The sequence below is a fragment of the Armigeres subalbatus genome, unplaced genomic scaffold (assembly GCF_024139115.2).
Source record: "Armigeres subalbatus isolate Guangzhou_Male unplaced genomic scaffold, GZ_Asu_2 Contig997, whole genome shotgun sequence".
Taxonomy (NCBI): Eukaryota; Metazoa; Arthropoda; class Insecta; order Diptera; family Culicidae; genus Armigeres; species Armigeres subalbatus.
This window is the reverse complement of record NW_026943807.1, coordinates 1-17,528: the sequence shown is the minus strand read 5'-3', so window position 1 is coordinate 17,528 and position 17,528 is coordinate 1. Positions and strand designations below refer to the sequence as shown.

Genomic DNA, 17,528 nt, shown 5'->3' with positions numbered 1-17,528 from the left:
GAGACAAAGCAGTCCGTGCAGTGCCCTATAGTGGCAACTAGAGTCCTTACAGTAAGAGGGACGAGGACCGACATGTGCCGCATTTGGCAGGTCTTCTGCTCGCTTGAAACACCATTTTTTTATTGGAATGACAGATGAATCTTGTTTCAGTTCTGACAGTGTCGACACTTGTTATTACACCAGCGGAGGCTTCCGAGCCTCTTGTAAGGAGGCTTACGAGCCTCTTGAAAGGAGGCTTCCGAGCCTCTTGAAAGGAGGCTTCCGAGCCTCTTGAAAGGAGGCTTCCGAGCCTCTTGAAAGGAGGCTTCCGAGCCTCTTGAAAGGAGGCTTCTGAGCCTCTTGAAAGGAGGCTTCTGAGCCTCTTGAAAGGAGGCTTCTGAGCCTCTTGAAAGGAGGCTTCTGAGCCTTTCTTGAAAGGAGGCTTGAGCCTCTGAAAGGAGGCTTCTGAGCTCTTCTTGAAAGGAGGCTCTGAGCTCTTGAAAGGAGGCTTCTGAGCTCTCTTGGAAAGGAGGCTTGAGGCCTCTTGAAAGGAGGCTTCTGAGCCTCTTGAAAGGAGGCTTTGAGCCTCTCTTGAAAGGAGGCTTGAGCCTCTTGAAAGGAGGCTTCTGAGCTCTTGAAAGGAGGCTCTGAGCCTCTTGAAAGGAGGCTTCTGAGCCTCTTGAAAGGAGGCTTCTGAGCCTCTTGAAAGGAGGCTTCTGAGCCTCTTGAAAGGAGGCTTCCTGAGCCTCTTGAAAGGAGGCTTCCGATCCTCTTGAAAGGAGGCTTCTGATCCTCTTGAAAGGAGGCTCTGAGCCTTCTTGAAAGGAGGCTTCTGAGCCTCTTGAAAGGAGGCTCTGAGCTCTTGAAAGGAGGCTCTGAGCTCTTGAAAGGAGGCTCTGAGCCTCTTGAAAGGAGGCTTCTGGAGCCTCTTGAAAGGAGAGGCTTCTGAGCCTCTTGAAAGGAGGCTGAGCCTCTTGAAAGGAGGCTTCTGAGCCTCTTGAAAGGAGGCTTCTGAGCCTCTTGAAAGGAGGCTTCTGGAGCCTCTTGAAAGGAGGCTCTGAGCCTCTTGAAAGGAGGCTGAGCCTCTTGAAAGGGAGGCTGAGCCTCTTGAAAGGAGGCTTGATCCTCTTGAAAGGAGGCTTCTGATCTCTTGAAAGGAGGCTTCCTGAGTTCTTGGAAAGGAGGCTCTGAGCCTCTTGAAAGGAGGCTTCTGAGCCTCTTGAAAGGAGGCTTCTGAGCTCTCTTGAAAGGAGGCCTGAGCCTCTTGAAAGGAGGCTTCTGAGCCTCTTGAAAGGAGGCTTTGAGCCTCTTGAAAGGAGGCTCTGAGCCTCTTGAAAGGAGGCTTCCTGGAGCTCTTGAAAGGAGGCTCTGAGCCTCTTGAAAGGAGGCTTCTGAGCTCTCTTGAAAGGAGGCTTCTGGAGCCTCTTGAAAGGAGGCTTCTGAGCCTCTTGAAAGGAGGCTTCTGAGCCTCTTGAAAGGAGGCCTGAGCCTCTTGAAAGGAGGCCTGAGCCTCTTGAAAGGAGGCTTGAGCTCTTGAAAGGAGGCTTGGAGCCTTCTTGAAAGGAGGCTTCCTGAGCTCTTGAAAGGAGGCTCTGAGCCTCTTGAAAGGAGGCTTCCTGAGCATCTTGAAAGGAGGCTTCTGAGCATCTTGAAAGGAGGCTCTGATCCTCTTGAAAGGAGGCTTCCTGATCCTCTTGAAAGGAGGCTTCTGAGCTCTTGAAAGGAGGCCTGAGCCTCTTGAAAGGAGGCTCTGAGCCTCTTGAAAGGAGGCTTCCTGAGCCTCTTGAAAGGAGGCTTCCGAGCTCTCTTGAAAGGAGGCTTCTGAGCCTCTTGAAAGGAGGCTTCTGAGCCTTCATGAAAGGAGGCTCTGAGCCTCTTGAAAGGAGGCTTCTGAGCCTCTTGAAAGGAGGCTTGAGCCTCTTGAAAGGAGGCTCTGAGCCTCTTGAAAGGAGGCTTCTGAGCTCTCTTGAAAGGAGGCTGGAGCCTCTTGAAAGGAGGCTTCCTGAGCCTCTTGAAAGGAGGCTTTGAGCTCTTGAAAGGAGGCTTCTGAGCCTCTTGAAAGGAGGCTTCTGAGCCTCTTGAAAGGAGGCTTCTGAGCCTTTGAAAGGAGGCTTCAGAGCCTCTTGAAAGGAAGCCTGAGCCTCTTGAAAGGAGGCTTCTGAGCCTCTCTTGAAAGGAGGCTCTGAGCCTCTTGAAAGGAGGCTTCTGAGCCTCTTGAAAGGAGGCCTGAGCCTCTTGAAAGGAGGCTCTGAGCCTCTTGAAAGGAGGCTCTGGAGCCTCTTGAAAGGAAGCCTGAGCCTCTTGAAAGGAGGCTCTGAGCCTCTTGAAAGGAGGCCTGAGCCTCTTGAAAGGAGGCTCTGAGCCTCTTGAAAGGAGGCTTCCTGAGCCTCTTGAAAGGAGAGACTTTCTGAGCCTCTTGAAAGGAGGCTTCCTGAGCCTCTTGAAAGGAGACTTTGAGCCTCTTGAAAGGAGACTTTGAGCCTCTTGAAAGGAGACTTGAGCCTCTTGAAAGGAGGCTCTGAGCCTCTTGAAAGGAGGCTTCTGAGCCTCTTGAAAGGAGGCTTCTGAGCTCTCTTGAAAGGAGGCTTGAGCTCTTGGAAAGGAGGCTTCCTGAGCCTCTTGAAAGGAGGCTTCTGAGCTCTTGAAAGGAGGCTTCTGAGCCTCTTGAAAGGAGGCCTGAGCCTCTTGAAAGGAGGCTTCTGAGCCTCTTGAAAGGAGGCCTGAGCCTCTTGAAAGGAGGCTTCCTGGCCTCTTGAAAGGAGGCTTCTGGCCTCTTGAAAGGAGGCTTCCGGGCCTCTTGGAAAGGAGGCCTGGCCTCTTGAAAGGAGGCTTCCGGGCCTCTTGAAAGGAGACTTCCGGGCCTCTTGAAAGGAAGCCTGAGCTCTTGAAAGGAGGCCTGAGCCTCTTGAAAGGAGGCCTGAGCCTCTTGAAAGGAGGCTTCCTGAGCCTCTTGAAAGGAGGCCTGAGCCTCTTGAAAGGAGGCTTCTGAGCCTCTTGAAAGGAGGCCTGAGCCTCTTGAAAGGAGGCCTGAGCCTCTTGAAAGGAGACTTCGAGCCTCTTGAAAGGAGGCTTCCTGAGCCTCTTGAAAGGAGACTTCGAGCCTCTTGAAAGGAGACTGAGCCTCTTGAAAGGAGACTCTGAGCCTCTTGAAAGGAGGCTTCTGAGCCTCTTGAAAGGAGGCTTCTGAGCCTCTTGAAAGGAGGCTTCTGAGCCTCTTGAAAGGAGGCTCTGAGCCTCTTGAAAGGAGGCCTGAGCCTCTTGAAAGGAGGCTTCCTGAGCCTCTTGAAAGGAGGCCTGGGCCTCTTGAAAGGAGGCCTGGCCTCTTGAAAGGAGGCTTCTGGCCTCTTGAAAGGAGACTTCCTGGGCCTCTTGAAAGGAGGCTTCTGCCTCTTGAAAGGAGGCCTGAGCCTCTTGAAAGGAGGCTTCTGAGCCTCTTGAAAGGAGGCTTCTGAGCCTCTTGAAAGGAGGCTCTGAGCCTCTTGAAAGTAGGCTTCTGAGCCTCTTGAAAGGAGGCTTCCTGAGCCTCTTGAAAGGAGGCTTCTGAGCCTCTTGAAAGGAGGCTCTGAGCTCTTGAAAGGAGGCTTCTGAGCCTCTTGAAAGGAGGCTTCTGAGCCTCTTGAAAGGAGGCTCTGAGCCTCTTGAAAGGAGGCCTGAGCCTCTTGAAAGGAGGCTTCTGAGCTCTTGAAAGGAGGCTTCTGAGCCTCTTGAAAGGAGGCTCTGAGCCTCTTGAAAGGAGGCTTCTGAGCCTCTTGAAAGGAGGCTTCTGAGCCTCTTGAAAGGAGGCTCTGAGCCTCTTGAAAGGAGGCTCTGAGCTCTTGAAAGGAGGCTTCTGAGCCTCTTGAAAGGAGGCTCTGAGCCTCTTGAAAGGAAGCCTGAGCCTCTTGAAAGGAGGCTTCTGAGCCTCTTGAAAGGAGGCTTCTGAGCTCTTGAAAGGAGGCCTGAGCCTCTTGAAAGGAGGCTTCTGAGCTCTTGAAAGGAGGCTTCTGAGCCTCTTGAAAGGAGGCTTCTGAGCCTCTTGAAAGGAGGCCTGAGCCTCTTGAAAGGAGGCTTCTGAGCCTCTTGAAAGGAGGCTTCTGAGCTCTCTTGAAAGGAGGCTTCTGAGCCTCTTGAAAGGAGGCTTCTGAGCCTCTTGAAAGGAGGCTTCCTGGAGCTCTTGAAAGGAGGCCTGGAGCCTCTTGAAAGGAGGCTTCCTGGAGCCTCTTGAAAGGAGGCTCTGAGCCTCTTGAAAGGAGGCTTGAGCCTCTTGAAAGGAGGCTTTCGATCCTCTTGAAAGGAGGCTCTGAGCCTCTTGAAAGGAGGCTCTGGAGTCTCTTGAAAGGAGGCTTCTGAGCTCTTGAAAGGAGGCCTGGAGCCTCTTGAAAGGAAGCTTCCTGAGCCTCTCTTGAAAGGAGGCTTCTGAGCTCTTGAAAGGAGGCTCTGAGCCTCTTGAAAGGAGGCTTCCTGAGCCTCTTGAAAGGAGGCCTGAGCCTCTTGAAAGGAGGCTTCCTGAGCCTCTTGAAAGGAGACTTGAGCCTCTTGAAAGGAGGCTCTGAGCCACTTGAAAGGAGACTTTCGAGCCTCTTGAAAGGAGACTTGAGCCTCTTGAAAGGAGGCTTCTGAGCTTCTTGAAAGGAGGCTTCTGAGCCTCTGGAAAGGAGGTTTCTGAGCCTCTTGAAAGTAGGCTTCTAAGCCTCTTGAAAGGAGGCTTTTGAGCCTCTTGAAAGGAGGCTTCTGAGCCTTTTGAAAGGAGGCTTCTGAGCCTCTTGAAAGAAGGCTTCTGGCCTCTTGAAAGGAGGCTTCTGAGCCTTTTGAAAGGAGGCTTCTGAGCCTCTTGAAAGAAGGCTTCTGGCCTCTTGAAAGGAGGCTTCTGGCCTCTTGAAAGGAGGCTTCTGGCCTCTTGAAAGGAGGCTTCTGAACCTCTTGAAAGGAGGCTTCTGGCCTCTTGAAAGGAGGCTTCTGGGCCTCTTGAAAGGAGGCCTGAGCCTCTTGAAAGGAGGCTTCCTGAGCCTCTTGAAAGGAGGCTTCCGAGCCTCTTGAAAGGAGGCTTCCGAGCCTCTTGAAAGGAGGCTTCCGAGCCTCTTGAAAGGAAGCTCCCGAGCCTCTTGAAAGGAAGCTCCCGAGCCTCTTGAAAGGATGCTTCCCAGCTTCTTGAAAGGATGCTTCCAAGCATCTTGCAACGAAGCTACTGACCTTTTTCGGAAAAATCCGTCATGTCTCTAAAACAGTGGCCTCCGAACCTATAGGTTCTAGATTTTAGTCCCGCGACGTTTTGTCCTTTTGATCTTTTGTCCCTCAGCACTTCATACACTGTGCTGGTTGTAGTTGGTAGAATTCAATAGGCTTTGATATACTGATCGCCATGCAAATTATGTACAATACAAAGTTTGAGAAAAGAAAATTACACAATTATCAAAAGTTTGTCAATAAGTTTTTATTTGAATTGTAATACATCCGTCCGATTTTTGTCCGATGTATCCCCTGTGGCCAGCAAAGGGAAGATCCATAAAGTACGTCACGCAAAAATTGGCGATTTTCAACCCCCTCCCCTTCGTCACACTTCTTTTGTATTAAAACTCCAAAATTTTTGTATGAGTCGTCACGCTGCTCGGAACCCCTCCCCCTAGGAGCGTGACGTACTTTGTGGATGGCCCCAAAGGTACCCCCAGGCGTACATGTACCCCAGGTTGAGCACCGCTGTATTACATCCACTTGAGTGACGACGATAGAGAAAAGAAGATGAAAGGAATTTGAGTTCAACTTGGTTTTATAATTAATAACAGCTCAGTATCAACCTTTTGAACAGGAGATTAGTTGAAACTTACATGATCGGTCGAAAAAGCTGTGTTATCTCACAAGGTATACGTCAAACTATGTTGTTCACTGTTTTATTTCCAAGTCCCCTGATCACAGAAACACGTCAAAAACACACGATCAACATTAGATAACCAGCACATTAGTGGTTGTGAGATGAGAATAATACTTTGTTTTTATATAGGAATGCTCAAAAATGTTTTAGACGTACAGATTCTACAATTTGTGATGAATTATTCACTTAAAACGACTTTGTTCCCTTTTTTTATTTCCAACACTGTATACCTGGCCCAAAAATACATATTCATATTGTGATATACGAAAGTGTCCCTGACATTAAAATCTTCAACTAAAGGCTGGACTATTGAGTGCTAAGTGAGTGTTCTGTTAATGCTACTGGAAGCACTACAAGTAACACTCATCCCGCTACAAGCGCTCAGCGTTTGGCGTCTCTTGGCCATTCACCACGTACAGGATTTCACGAAGCAAGGTTGTATGGCAGTGGAGCGGTTCTTCCCGGCAATACCAGAGTTTCACACATATCATTGCCGAGGACACTATGAAAGCGCTGATTGTTCATCGGTGGATCTCAAACCCTTCAACTTTTGCATTGTTTGAAGTATGTGATGAGTTTAAAATGTAAACTATTTAAATTACTTTTTGCTAAGTTTCCTTCGAAACTCGAATATTTGATCAATTCGTTATTAAAGTATTATTTCCAAATTCTAATTTAAAATTGATTTCGAGCTCTCAGCAGATTTTAAAATGATTGACTAGTAAATTTTTCGCAGTTAACCGATTTGATTGTGAAAACAGGTGACGAGCTTAATGACTACTCAAAGAAAGAATATTTCGAGCGATCGTTTTAGCAGGTTTAGTTGAAATCGTAAAAATAAAACATCATCTGCTTTTTGATTCTGTTTTAGTGTCAAAACGAGTGATAAAGCTCAGTAGAAAGTTGAAAATGAACAATTTCAATGTAGGGTAATTAAATTATGCCACACTGCCATATTAGCAAAAACCATTTTCAGCATTAGAACTAAATGTCAACAAATAAAATAAATAAATGATCTGCACATTGTCAACCACTGCAGCAATAGTTCAAAGGAATACCACTCGACTGCATCTTTTTCTCCCGCCCACAGCTCATAATCACCTAACCACACTCTTCTTGAGGTGCGGTGAGCCCCACAGTAAGCCTCACCAAACCATAAACCTGTCAGGACAGTGAATACCCTGTACGTGTCGACCCTGTAGGTCCCATTTTACTTCGTCTAGAATTGCAAATCTCGCCCACATCAAACTGGGAACGCAAAAGGATGTGTTGGATTCTGCGGAAACAATGAATTACATTTTATGTGTGCCCTCCATGGCAGAACCGTTTCGCACACACTCACTGGGCGCTATCTCCCGCATTCCGACGGCGATAGATACCTTTATCTTTACCACCCACTTGCACGGAAGACCTTCTTGAGTGAACCATGCTTTCCTGATTATATTTAACCAATAAAGCTATATATTTATACGCCTCTCTAGGTTTTCCGGCGTTACCGACTGTCTCCGGCTTCAGCACAATATTTTAAGGATTTCAGGCGAAGGATACCCGTTTTGCACACAAAGTGAGAAGTGGATTTCATTCTCCCACTGACACACCGAGTGAAGCTTAAAAACCCGGAACACCGGGACAGATCTACGGCCAACTAAAATACCGGAGTTTGTATTCGAGTGTGTTGTTGGTTGTTGTGCTTCTTCGAATCGAACTGACTTCGTAGGAACGGGGAGCTATTGCTTGCAGTGCAGTTTCATGTTCAGAGTCAGACCCGACCCACCCACCACAAAGTCGTCGTTGTTGGTTGCCGAGAAGTAAGTCTCAATTTGAATTTGAGAGCAAAACGACGACCATTTTCCATTAGTGACTGTCAGTGCATGTACGGGAAAGACCGATGCAATATGCAGCAGAGGATGTTCCGTTGTCGTTTTTCCGAACTGTGTTTGGTTGGTGAGGGTTGAATTTCCGATTTGGGAAGAATCTTGAGCAGGAGCTGGCGGGGTTGGCCAAAGAAAATTTTCAAGTGCTCGTTGAACATTGACTGGCTGTTTTGTATTGGTTACTCATATTATTCTTGTTCAATAATTCCGATTGCCATGCAAACGTTGGTATCGTTGTATACAAAAAATGCGGACAATAACGATTTTTAGGATTAGGGTGATTCAGTTAAAACTTTAAGTGAAGTATATTTAAGATTTGTAGACCAGAAATAAATAAAACGGAATTTATTGCCTGAAAAAATATTTCTTTAGACAATATATTCTGTTATGTAATGCTATGAGAAACGTTTTTTTTTTTTATTTTAGCTGTTAATTTTTCGTTCCAAAATTGTTTTGAGCTTGAGTTTGAGCTTGATTGACTGCTCGTAGTTGCTACTCCATTATGACCAGATCAGCTGTTCTGCATTAGGGAACCAACAGATGTTTGCTTGGGACTAGCACACATCTTCAATGTACAAGTACTGGTGATCTCATTTGTTAGGTCATACTGGCGCCTGCCACGTCAGAATGCAAGTCAATGTAGGGAAGGGGGAGGAAATGATGATGCAATCACTCGTCCTCTACAAGCCGAATATACCTCTGAATTTGCCACGATTTCATGCGGAATTTATTGGATTTAGTTTGGGTTAGGCTCGAGAGGCAGGGGTCCGTCTTGGTTAACGACCTGCCAATGTGATAGATAGGAGAGAAAGCAACTGATGGAATTTCTAATTGGATGTAGGAAACGAGCTCTATCGTTCATTTCCAATTCTAGCAGATTACTGTTAGAATACTCAAGTTGAAGATATAGGAATAGTAATGGAAACGGCATGGAAGTCCATTTCCAGTTCTAGCGATTGCTAGAACATGAGAAATATAGAGAAAGATACAAAGTAGGAAATGGAACGGACCTGGGATTGAACCCACGACCTCCTGCGTATGAGGCAGAAGCAGTAGCCATATGACTACCAAGCCCGTTCTCTTTGTTTTCATGAAAACGCCAGGTCAAAGTTGGTCTAACAATACAAACCAGCAAAAATCTAATCCAAACCCAAATACAAACCAATTTAATCCAAAACCAATGCAATTCAATCCAAATCTGATACAAATCCAATCCAAATCCAATCCAAATCCAATCCAAATCCAATCCAAATCCAATCCAAATCCAATCCAAACCAATCCAAACCAATCCAAACCAATCCAAACCAATCCAAACCAATCCAAACCAATCCAAACCAATCCAAACCAATCCAAACCAATCCAAACCAATCCAAACCAATCCAAACCAATCCAAACCAACCAAACCAATCCAAACCAATCCAAACCAATCCAAACCAATCCAAACCAATCCAATCCCAAACCAATCCAAATCCAACCAAACCAAACCAACCAATCCAAACCAATCCAACCAATCCAAACCAACCAAACCAATCCAAACCAATCCAAACCAACCAAACCAACCAAACCAATCCAAACCAATCCAAACCAACCAAACCAATCCAAACCAACCAAACCAATCCCAAACCAATCCAAACCAATCCAAATCCAATCCAAACCAATCCAAACCAATCCAAACCAATCCAAACCAATCCAAACCAATCCAAACCAATCCAAACCAACCAAACCAATCCAAACCAATCCAAACCAATCCAAACCAACCAAACCAACCAAACCAACCAAACCAACCAAACCAACCAAACCAATCCAAACCAATCCCAAACCAATCCAAACCAAACCCAAACCAACCCAAACCAATCCAAACCAACCAATCCAAACCAATCCAAACCAAACCAAATCCAATCCAAACCAACCAAAATCCAATCCAATCCAAACCAATCCAAACCAATCCAAACCAATCCAATCCAAACCAATCCAAACCAACCAATCCAAACCAATCCAAACCAATCCAAACCAACCGAAAATCCAATCCAAACCAAACCAAACCAATCCAAACCAATCCAAACCAATCCAAATCCAATCCAAACCAATCCAACCAACCAAATCCAATCCAAACCAACCAAACCAATCCAAACCAATCCAAACCAATCCAAACCAATCCAAACCAATCCAAACCAATCCAAACCAATCCAAACCAATCCAAACCAATCCCAAACCAATCCAAATCCAATCCAAACCAACCAAACCAATCCAAACCAATCCAAACCAATCCAAACCAACCAAACCAATCCAAACCAATCCAAACCAACCAAACCAATCCAAACCAATCCAAACCAATCCAAACCAATCCAAACCAATCCAAACCAATCCAAACCAATCCAAACCAACCAAACCAATCCAACCAAACCAATCCAAACCAATCCAAACCAATCCAAACCAATCCAAACCAATCCAAACCAACCAAACCAATCCAAACCAATCCAAACCAATCCAACCAATCCAAATCCAATCCAAACCAATCCAAACCAATCCAAACCAATCCAAACCAATCCAAACCAATCCAAACCAATCCAAACCAATCCAAACCAACCAAACCAATCCAACCAATCCAATCCAAACCAACCAAACCAACCAAACCAATCCAAACCAATCCAAACCAATCCAAACCAATCCAAACCAATCCAAACCAATCCAAACCAATCCAAACCAATCCAAACCAATCCAAACCAATCCAAACCAACCAAATCCAATCCAAACCAATCCAAACCAATCCAAATCCAATCCAAACCAATCCCAAACCAACCAAACCAATCCAAACCAATCCAACCAACCAACCAAACCAATCCAAACCAACCAAACCAATCCAACCAACCAACCAACCAATCCAATCCAAACCAATCCAAACCAATCCAAACCAACCAAACCAACCAAACCAATCCAAACCAACCAAACCAATCCAAACCAACCAAACCAAACCAAACCAACCAAACCAACCAAACCAACCAACCAATCCAAACCAATCCAAACCAATCCAAACCAATCCAAACCAATCCAAACCAATCCAAACCAATCCAAACCAATCCAAATCCAATCCAAACCAACCAAACCAATCCAAACCAACCAAACCAATCCAAACCAATCCAACCAACCAACCAACCAAACCAATCCAAACCAATCCAAACCAATCCAAACCAACCAAACCAATCCAAACCAATCCAAACCAATCCAAACCAATCCAAACCAATCCAAACCAATCCAAACCAATCCAAATCCAATCCAAACCAATCCAAACCAATCCAAACCAATCCAAATCCAATCCAAACCAATCCCAAACCAATCCAAACCAATCCAAACCAATCCAAACCAACCAAACCAATCCAAACCAATCCAAACCAATCCAAACCAATCCAAACCAATCCCAAACCAATCCAAACCAATCCAAACCAATCCAAACCAATCCAAACCAATCCAAACCAATCCAAACCAATCCAAACCAATCCCAAACCAATCCAAACCAACCCAAACCAATCCAAACCAATCCAAACCAACCAAACCAATCCAAACCAATCCAAACCAATCCAAACCAACCAAACCAATCCAAACCAATCCAAACCAATCCAAACCAACCAAACCAACCAAACCAATCCAAACCAATCCAAACCAATCCAAACCAACCAACCAAACCAATCCAAACCAACCATCCAATCCAAACCAATCCAAATCCAATCCAAACCAATCCAAACCAATCCAAACCAATCCAAACCAATCCAAACCAATCCAAACCAACCAAACCAATCCAAACCAATCCAAACCAACCAAACCAATCCAAACCAATCCAAACCAATCCAAATCCAACCAACCAATCCAAACCCAATCCAAACCAATCCAAACCAATCCAAATCCAATCCAAACCAATCCCAAACCAATCCAAACCAATCCAAACCAATCCAACCAAACCAATCCAAACCATCCAAACCAACCAAACCAATCCAAACCAATCCAAACCAATCCAAACCAATCCAAACCAATCCAAACCAATCCAAACCAATCCAAACCAATCCAAACCAACCAAACCAATCCAAACCAACCAAACCAATCCAAACCAATCCAAACCAATCCAAACCAACCAAACCAATCCAAACCAATCCAAACCAATCCAAACCAATCCAAACCAATCCAAACCAATCCAAACCAATCCAAACCAATCCAAACCAACCAATCCAAACCAATCCAAACCAATCCAAACCAACCAAATCCAATCCAAACCAATCCAAACCAATCCAAACCAATCCAAACCAATCCAACCAATCCAAACCAATCCAAACCAATCCAAACCAATCCAAACCAATCCAAACCAATCCAAACCAATCCAAACCAATCCAAACCAATCCAAACCAATCCAAACCAATCCAAACCAACCAAACCAATCCAAACCAATCCAAACCAATCCAAACCAATCCAAACCAATCCAAACCAACCAAACCAACCAACCAACCAAACCAACCAAACCAATCCAACCAACCAAACCAACCAATCCAAACCAACCAAACCAATCCAAACCAATCCAAACCAATCCAAATCCAACCAATCCAAACCAACCAAACCAACCAACCAATCCAACCAATCCAAACCAATCCAAACCAATCCAAACCAATCCAAACCAATCCAAACCAATCCAAACCAATCCAAACCAATCCAAACCAATCCAAACCAATCCAATCCAACCAACCAACCCCAAACCAATCCAAACCAAACCAATCCAAACCAATCCAAACCAACCAAACCAATCCAATCCCAAACCAATCCAAACCAATCCAAACCAATCCAAATCCAATCCAAACCAATCCAAACCAATCCAAACCAATCCAAACCAATCCAAACCAATCCAAACCAATCCAAACCAATCCAAACCAATCCAAACCAATCCAAACCAATCCCAAACCAATCCAAACCAATCCAAACCAATCCAAACCAATCCAAACCAATCCAAACCAAACCAATCCAAACCAATCCAAACCAATCCAAACCAATCCAACCAACCAATCCAAACCAATCCAAACCAACCAAACCAATCCAAACCAATCCAAACCAATCCAAACCAATCCAAACCAATCCAAACCAATCCAAACCAATCCAAACCAATCCAAACCAATCCAAACCAATCCAAACCAATCCAAACCAATCCAAACCAATCCAACCAATCCAAACCAATCCAAACCAATCCAAACCAACCAAACCAATCCAAACCAATCCAAACCAACCAAACCAACCAAACCAATCCAAACCAACCAAACCAATCCAAACCAATCCAAACCAATCCAAACCAATCCAAACCAATCCAAACCAACCAAACCAATCCAAACCAACCAAACCAATCCAAACCAATCCAACCAAACCAATCCAAACCAATCCAAACCAACCCAAACCAATCCAAACCAATCCAAACCAATCCAAATCCAATCCAAACCAACCAAACCAATCCAAACCAATCCAAACCAATCCAAACCAATCCAAACCAACCAAACCAACCCAAACCAACCAAACCAATCCAAACCAATCCAAACCAATCCAAACCAACCAAACCAATCCAACCAAATCCAAACCAATCCAAACCAATCCAACCAATCCAAACCAATCCAAACCAACCAAACCAATCCAACCAATCCAAACCAATCCAAACCAATCCAAATCCAACCAAACCAATCCAAACCAATCCAAACCAACCAAACCAATCCAAACCAATCCAAACCAACCAAACCAATCCAAACCAATCCAAACCAATCCAAACCAACCAAATCCAACCAATCCAAACCAATCCAAACCAATCCAAACCAATCCAAACCAATCCAAACCAATCCAACCAACCAAACCAACCAACCAATCCAAACCAACCAAACCAATCCAAACCAACCAAACCAATCCAACCAATCCAAACCAATCCAAACCAATCCAACCAACCAAACCAATCCAAACCAATCCAAACCAATCCAAACCAATCCAAACCAATCCAAACCAATCCAAACCAATCCAAATCCAATCCAAATCCAATCCAAACCAATCCAAACCAATCCCAAACCAATCCAAACCAAACCAATCCAAACCAATCCAAACCAATCCAACCAATCCAATCCAAACCAATCCAAACCAATCCAAACCAAACCAATCCAAACCAATCCAAACCAATCCAAATCCAACCAAACCAACCAAACCAACCAAACCAATCCAAACCAATCCAAACCAATCCAAACCAATCCAAACCAACCCAAACCAATCCAAACCAACCAAACCAATCCAACCAACCAAACCAATCCAAACCAATCCAAACCAATCCAAACCAATCCAAACCAATCCAAACCAATCCAAACCAATCCCAAACCAATCCAAACCAATCCAAACCAATCCAAACCAACCAAACCAATCCAAACCAATCCAAACCAATCCAAACCAATCCAAACCAATCCAAACCAATCCAAACCAATCCAAACCAACCAAACCAATCCAAACCAATCCAAACCAATCCAAACCAACCAAACCAATCCAAACCAATCCAAACCAACCAAACCAATCCAAACCAACCAAACCAACCAAACCAACCAAACCAATCCAAACCAACCAAACCAATCCCAAACCAATCCAAACCAATCCAAACCAATCCAAACCAACCAAACCAATCCAAACCAATCCAACCAATCCAAACCAAATCCAAACCAATCCAAACCAACCAAACCAATCCAAACCAATCCAAACCAATCCAAACCAATCCAAACCAATCCAAACCAATCCAAACCAATCCAACCAATCCAAACCAATCCAAACCAACCAAACCAACCAACCAAACCAACCAAACCAACCAAACCAATCCAAACCAATCCAAACCAATCCAAACCAACCAAACCAATCCAAACCAATCCAACCAATCCAAATCCAATCCAAACCAACCAAACCAACCAAACCAATCCAAACCAATCCAAACCAATCCAAACCAATCCAAACCAATCCAACCAATCCAAATCCAACCAAACCAACCAAACCAATCCAAACCAATCCAAACCAATCCAAACCAATCCAAACCAACCAAACCAATCCAAACCAATCCAAACCAATCCAAACCAATCCAAACCAATCCAAACCAACCAAACCAATCCAAACCAATCCAAACCAATCCAAACCAATCCAACCAATCCAAACCAATCCAACCAACCAAACCAACCCAACCAATCCAAACCAATCCAAACCAATCCAAAAACCAATCCAAACCAATCCAAACCAATCCAAACCAAACCAATCCAAATTCATCCAAATCCATCCAAACCAATCCAAACCCAATCCAAATCTAATCCAAACCAATCCAAACCAATCCAAACCAATCCAAACCAATCCAAACCAATCCAAACCCAATCCAAATCGAATCCAACCAATCCAAACCAATCCAAACCAATCCAAATCTAATCCAACCAAACCAATCCAATCCAATCCAATCCAATCCAATCCAATCCAATCCAATCCAATCCAATCCAATCCAATCCAATCCAAATCCAATCCAAATCCAATCCAAATCCAATCCAAATCCAATCCAAATCCAATCCAAATCCAATCCAAATCCAATCCAAATCCAATCTAAATAAAATCCGAATCCAATCCAAATCTTATCCAAATCCAATCCAAATCTAATCCAAATCCAATCCAAATCTAATCCAAATCCAATCCAAATCCAATACCAATCCCAAATTCAATGCAAATCAAAGTCCAGTCGAAAATCAATTCAAATCCATTTCACTTTCAAGCTAAATTCAATCCAAACCTAATTTAAAAAATCAAATTTAATTTAAATCCATTCCAATAATCTAACCCTGACGAAAGCAGCAATTATTATAGTTATTAAAAAGACAAAATAGAAGTTTAGTTTCAAGATGCACTCTAATGTTATTTCCATAACGAATTCATTATCACAACACAAAGATCTACAGACAGTTTTCTCATTTCGAAACATTTTTGCTCATTCGACAGCAGTCATATCAGATGCATGTTAGATCCTTTTTATTGTCATTCTGTATTATACTCTTCCGGAAATCTGGACTGAGCATTGTTTAACGCATAATGGTTTTACTTTTTCCGGTTATACAATACTCATGTCCGAAAAGAAGTTGAACCAGCATAAACATTTCGTTCCACATTTTTGGACTTGTGCAAATAATTCTGTTTTATATCTTCAGTGTTCATATTCTTTCCAGTCGAATGTCGTACATCTTGCAGTGCAATATTGCATCCCCTAAAACCTTCACACCAATTCGTCGTCTCTCTAACGTTTGGAGTCATCCTATGAGAGTAGGAGCTCAGTACTGAAGCATTAACTAAACATTTGTTCAATCGGTACGATTCTAACCCGCAAACCAAACCTCTATGATTTATGTTTTCAGATTTGCAAGTTCAGGACAGTGGCTGGTATCGGTGCGTTGCACGAGTTGGACAAACGATAGCATCGTCCGCCTGGAGTGCATACTTGACGGTAAGTGCGGAAATCCTTTCGTAGCATGACCCCTTTCCAGTGTCTTCATAAACTGAAGATGAATGTCATGCAAACACAATCTATGAATAAATTTGTCGAATGTGTTTGTTTGAAATTCCAGGCCTAAACGGAATAATTTTCTTTAATTCGTTGGTCATTATTTTCCTTTCATTGCTTTTCCTGACATTTATTACAGGTCGAAGATAATCTCCCCACCTCGCAACAGCGCATCTTCAACGGCGAGCTTCTCCCAGCAGCGCTCGGCTCGCCGAAAGCCCTCAACATCACAAACAGTAACGTTACCCTGGCCTGGCCAATTCGCAGCACCAGTGGCCCTCTGCTCACCTACACAATCGAGCAGTACGGTCTGGACGATTCCGACAACCTTCCTCCAACGTCATCGCAAACGGCTGGCGGTTGGCAGATTGCCCTTCGTCAACTGGCTGGCAACACTGCCACCGTCACCGGACTGCGACCGGATACGTCCTACCTCTTCGTAGTCCGAGCCGAAAATGCGTACGGCTGCTCGGGGCCATCTGCCGTTTCGGTGCCGATTCGCACGCTGTCATCCGACGACCGGGTGACAGTACCCGCCGAGATGGAAAGCGCCCGGAACGTACTGAGTGGAAAGGTGAGTGTGAAAAGGGTTATTTTTGACGTTTGATGGATGAAATTTTGAAAGTGGAGATGTGCGACAGCAAATCCGTCCGTGCCATATTTCACATTTAATAGATTTTTATTATAGAATGAGGTTTAGATAGAATTCGACTTGGTCGTACAAAAAGGAAAAAATCATGTCGGAATGTAGATTGCGAAACGCCAAATCATCTTAACTTATTTGTTGTGATTTATTGGATGACCTACATTTGAGGAAGACGTTCCTTCACGGAAACTCCCATGATTTGATTCCTTCCACATATTCTACGACGGTAGAACTCATTTCGCAGCATGATTAATGTGATGTGTCTCGTGACACTTGCGTGTGTGTAGTATCTATCGGGGTTGAAGGAGGAGAATTGACTGACATATGGCAATCATTTGGGTGGGCTTTGTCATGCCAACAGATGGGGCCAAAGATGCAATTCCGATGATAAGTGGTCGGAGCTGACGAGAATGAATTGTCCTTGAGCACGTCATCCAATGCCATTTCTCTTTTGCTTCTTTCCCGCAGATTTTGGAACTGATTGACATTATCCCGCTATCATCGACGTCGGTTCGACTGGAATGGCTGTTGCACGTGAGCACGTCTGAGCAGTTCGTCGAGGGATTTTATGTTCGCTATCGGGAACTGGACTCGCACTCGCAACGCTACTCAATGCTTTCAATA

General features: G+C 44.4%; 1 protein-coding gene across 1 annotated transcript; it reads left to right on the top strand.

Moving 5' to 3' along the window:
• Positions 1-16,065: 16,065 nt before the first annotated feature.
• Positions 16,066-17,522, top strand: LOC134204946 (roundabout homolog 1-like; the record flags this gene model as incomplete). The annotated part of the gene is made up of 3 exons (XM_062679758.1): positions 16,066-16,201; positions 16,398-16,832; positions 17,373-17,522. Coding segments are annotated over exons 1-3 (684 nt in total), but the record flags the coding sequence as incomplete, so codon positions are not given.
• Between the last annotated feature and the right edge of the window lie 6 nt (positions 17,523-17,528).